This window comes from Athene cunicularia, assembly GCF_003259725.1.
Source record: "Athene cunicularia isolate RWA chromosome 5 unlocalized genomic scaffold, athCun1 chr5_part1, whole genome shotgun sequence".
NCBI lineage: Eukaryota > Metazoa > Chordata > Aves > Strigiformes > Strigidae > Athene > Athene cunicularia.
Window position 1 is genome coordinate 39,956,835 of NW_020799101.1, and position 4,735 is coordinate 39,961,569.

A 4,735-nucleotide genomic window follows, 5' to 3' on the forward strand; every position below is an offset into this window, starting at 1 on the left:
ACCAACAAATCTTTTCATGACATGGAAGTTGCTGAGGTTGCAAACTGGAACAATTATTGCTTTTGCGGAATTGTCAGTCATACTGATAGAAAGAGTTTTATTCAGGTGGGATGGGGGCACTGAAAATAAGGCAAGCGACAAAAGATACTGAAGAATATTTATCACTGTCATAGAAGCGTGGCTTGCAAATCAGTACACCTGCCATGTATCACCAAGTCTGTTCCTTGCTTTCCCACAAAACCACATCATAGCCATAATAAACAGTAATTTAAAACTAGTTTAATTTCTTGGTTAGAACTCCTATGGAAGCATAAGCTGGGACCTAAAACTTTGCACTGTTCTTGTAATTACAGAATTTTATCACAAAATAGAACCCAAGAAACTGAGCTCTTGAAATTGAACTCTTTTATTGAGGTTTTATAACAACATACAAAATACACTGTATTCTCAAGATGCTTAGAAAAATTAGTAGACACTATAGTAAGTGCACAAAAAAAAAATCAAAACAAATTTGCATTGAAGATAAAGGCTCCAAGGGAATCTTGTCCAACCATTTCAAAAAGTAACTCCTTAACAGTCTTCTCAGTAGTCCATCTTCCTATGAGCTACTTATTGTCCTTTTGGTTTTTTTAATAGTTGGAGAACTGTTACATAAGAACAGAAACATAACTACCTACAAAGTCCCTGTTGGATTAAAGCACAACTATGCTGTAGTTTTCACAAAAGACTGTAAAAAGGTCGTTCTTTGAATAGTCATCCTATTTGAGGAAAACGATTTGTTAGGTTAAAGATAAGCCAAAATCAAATCCAGCAGTATTGCAGATGCTGTCAGAATACACTTCTTTTTGCCATTCTCCCCATTTCAGTATTTGGTCTGCCAGCTCCTCCAAGTCCATCACGAGCAACTCTGTTTTTGTCAAAGCAGTGTCCTGAAATAGAAAAGAGTTGGATTTCATCTCTATACATCCTTTCAGTCGAACAGGACATAAAAATAACTTAAAGAACGAAACAGTAACTGAATTCTTAATGCTGTAGGAGACAGACAGCTCATTTCTTTCGCTACTCACCATATTCTTCATGATGTTTGGTATCTGAGGCATGGTTCTTACGGTCTGCAAATGGCTTTCAAGTTTCTCAATGAAAGTCACAGCCTCATTCAACAACTCTACTATATACCTGTAACCAAGAAGGAGTCCCCTATTCAAAAGTTGTGCAAAACAATGAGGATCTAATAATTCCAAGCTCTTATTTCTTTCCCCTATGGGGAAAGCCCTCTTCTCCAGTTTTATGCAAGTTCCTAACCATCTAATTAATCCCTCCGCAATTACACTTCTTTAATGAGTCTCAGCAACAAGTAAGGCAGGAATTACAGAAGTTAATATGTACTCCGTAACTGGAGTAGGTTTTTAGATCATGAGAAAGACTGCATTTTTAAAGCATGCACTATGCTTGTCTGGGAATCATTCACACATTTATTCTGAGCAAGTCACAGTGGAAGAAAGACAACAAATGCTGAAGTAACAATTCTTACCTTTTGGGAACAATAATCAATCAAGCATTTAACACATTGTTTAAAAAAACACATCACAAATTATTCTGTAATCTTCCGAAGACTAATAACCTAAGCAAATATTCATAAAAATATGTATCACTACCTTCCTACGAATTTAGCAATGAGTAAACTGCTAGTTTTTAGCTAAGGTTCTGCTAGCATTTTTAATTTCTGTTCTTATTGATGGAAAAGTGAATGAAAGCATGTGATTTTTACTGCCTATTAATTCAATTTAATTTGGACTCATGCAGACAGAGAACAGTATTTTTCTATGCCTACCTGTGGAAAGCAGCGTCAATAGGCAGAGTCTCCTGACATCTGCTCATTACCAACCTCTTTCTAAGAGCCTTCTTCTCTTTCAGTACAGCTTCCAAGTGTCTGTTCATATCTTGCAAAATCTCGCATTTTTTGCCTATAAAATGAAATTGCAAAGTTGCACCTATTGTCCTGCTAAAACAAGAGCAACATTTCTTCCAGAGAAAGACAGAAAGAAAAAGTCCGATCTATTGCACTGGACAGTTTATACTCAAGAAAGATACCATTAAACAGAATGAATTTTTCTAGAGTGAGTAGGACTTAATATCAGAGTGCACCTTAAAGTCATAACACCTACTTTTTACAGATACAGCTCTGTTAATTGTTTTACTTTATCTATAAACTGCCTTTGAGATGAAGCTGATGACTTAAATTATACCATAGCACTGCAGTATTACAATAAACTTCACTAGCTTAACACAGTAGTAGCAAGCTAGAACGTTTTTAAGCATCCATCAAATCACAGTCGGAAAAATGTGAAATAATAGAGAAACAAATAAATATGCTCCCAAAATACTAAAATAAAAATCCAAGTAATCTTAGGGGCATACAAATGCAGCAAAAATACACCGAGTTACTGAAAAAGCAGCAAAGTAGCACACAGGCCAAGGGAAGCAAATCAGGTTACTGATGATCTCAGAACTCCTGCTGCTCTGCTGACCACAGGGAGATGACCACACCCACAACTTTTTTGGAGAATGAGTTAGACATGGAGCTTCTACTAAGACAGTAGAGGGTGCAAGTTCAAATAATATGGAAGCATTCTTTCGGGGCTAGTAAAACACCTGCCACCTCTAACAAGCTATCCAGTGGAGACAGCTGCAAAAACTTCTAGAAGTGCCATGTACTCAGATGAAATGATAATTTGCTGATAAAGCCATTTAATACTCCTGTTTTTTCTAAAGTACAACTGCACTTACCTAAGTAAAAAGGGTGAACAATATCTGCTACCTCCTTCTCCAACTGCAGAATTTCAGCTTTCAGTTTCTTCTACAATAACATCAAATGAAAACGCATTTTTAACATACGGTTGACTCTCTTGGGGTGGGGGAGGAAGTAGAAAGGGAGAAAGTGGGAGCATGGGGGAGGAGAACATGCATGAAAGAGCAACAGCATTTCCACGAGATGATGTTATTATGCTCTCTGGAGTGTTTGTACTACTAGGTGGGGCTTTTTTGGTCAACAGGAAAAGACTTTTAAAAAAACTAAACGATTTTGTGATTTATTGGGAATTTGTGCCAGAAAAGCCAGATCCTGCAGTTTATTCCTATACCACAGAAACTTATGTCTCCCACAATGTCATGTCAGTCTATATTCTACTAAAGAACCTCTCACAGTCCCAAGTTTCCTCCTTGTGGCAAAGACTAGTTTGTGTTGTGTTGGGTTTTTTTAGCTGTGGCAGAAGCGCTCTCAGGTGAAACTCCCAGCTTTAATTCTTCCCAGTGATAAACCAGCACAAGAGCAGCAGATACCTTCCTGTGGCTGAAAGAGTTGTGGTCATTTTGGCTAAACAACTGAAGACTGAGGAAAGTATAGAAAAGGATGACACATCAGTCTCTTGGGACACACAGAAAACTATTGCTTTTGTTTTCTTGATCACTGAGGACAAAAATAAACCTGCTTCACTCACAGCATACTGAACATCTGTCAGAGAGAGTGCTTTGTATGTGAAAGCTTCCAGCAAAGGAGGCTAAGTAGCCACCTTACTGGGAGCTGGAAACCATTCGTTCCATCTGCCTGTCAATACAGCATGATGACAGCTGTTTAACTCACTCTCCAAAAATTAAATGGTGAATTTGTCACACTGCTTTGCAGTAAGGCTTCGTAGCTGCTGGAGCCCACATTGTGTAATTTAATAAGCACAGTTTTGTGCCAGCAAACAAATGCTCAGAAAACATCATAAAATACAAGCCACCAGCCAGTTCAGGAAGTAGGAAATGACTGAGGTTACCTCTTGCTAACCAACAGCCGGTCTAGTTGCCTATAAAAAAAACCCATTTTCATGAATTGAAGACAACTTCAAATTCTTATTTGTTCTTCATTTTTTTCCAGAAAGCTTCAGGTAACACTTCAGTCAAAGACGCAGGCTGCTGCATCTTTCCAGTTATACCAAAACTTTTGTTTCATAATTTTGTTCTTTTCTTTGTAACAACTTAGTCCACTGGGGAGTAAGTGCCAACTATTAAATAGCTAAACTGTTTAAAAAACTGCAAAAAGCGAAACGATAGCACATGGCAGTCCAATACCTCCTCAGGTGCCACGTATTCTCTCTAAGTGTTGAGTGTACACTGGCAACAGTAAAGGCTGTACCTCAGTGATCTCAGCTCGCATGTTTGCCATTCTTTCCACCTCTGAGAATTTCACAAAGCATGGGGATTTTCTACAGGTTAAATCCAATGTCTCCTGTGAGAGGAAAACAACAGGATAAAATGCAGTCAGCAGCAAGATGGGGAACAATGGAAGTCAGGCAAATTCTCAGGATGGCTTTTAATAGTCTAGTTAATCTGATGCACTATGCAATACAGTAAATGTCACCTGAAGAAGTCATAAAATTAACATGCCTTATTTGAGGAAAAGGAACATGAATGAAAATAAAATGCCTAGGCTTCAGAAAAATACCCACCCAAGGGCACGGTGATTCCTCGTAAGGAAAGCTGCCACCAGCTTTCTTACCAAAACGCAAGAAATCCCCCGATAAACGGAAATTTTGTTCTGCCTTTCCCATTAACAAGCATTACGCCAACAGGAACGGGGTTTCGCACTTTCAGCGCAATCTCCTTTCAGGACACGCAGCCGGCAGCCCGGAGTGAGGCTGCCCGTGAGGCAGGGGCGAGCTGCTGGCCCCGGCCGCCCTCCACCCCTGGCAGG

General features: G+C 39.0%; 1 protein-coding gene across 1 annotated transcript; it reads right to left on the reverse strand.

The window, feature by feature from the left end:
• Positions 1-388: 388 nt before the first annotated feature.
• Positions 389-4,681, reverse strand: HAUS2 (HAUS augmin like complex subunit 2). The gene is made up of 5 exons (XM_026849896.1): positions 4,178-4,681; positions 2,788-2,857; positions 1,832-1,964; positions 1,068-1,176; positions 389-929 (listed from the first exon to the last, which is right to left on the reverse strand). Exons 1-5 carry the CDS (start codon positions 4,205-4,207, stop codon positions 780-782), a joined length of 492 nt encoding a protein of 163 aa, XP_026705697.1. The 5' UTR covers positions 4,208-4,681; the 3' UTR covers positions 389-779.
• Between the last annotated feature and the right edge of the window lie 54 nt (positions 4,682-4,735).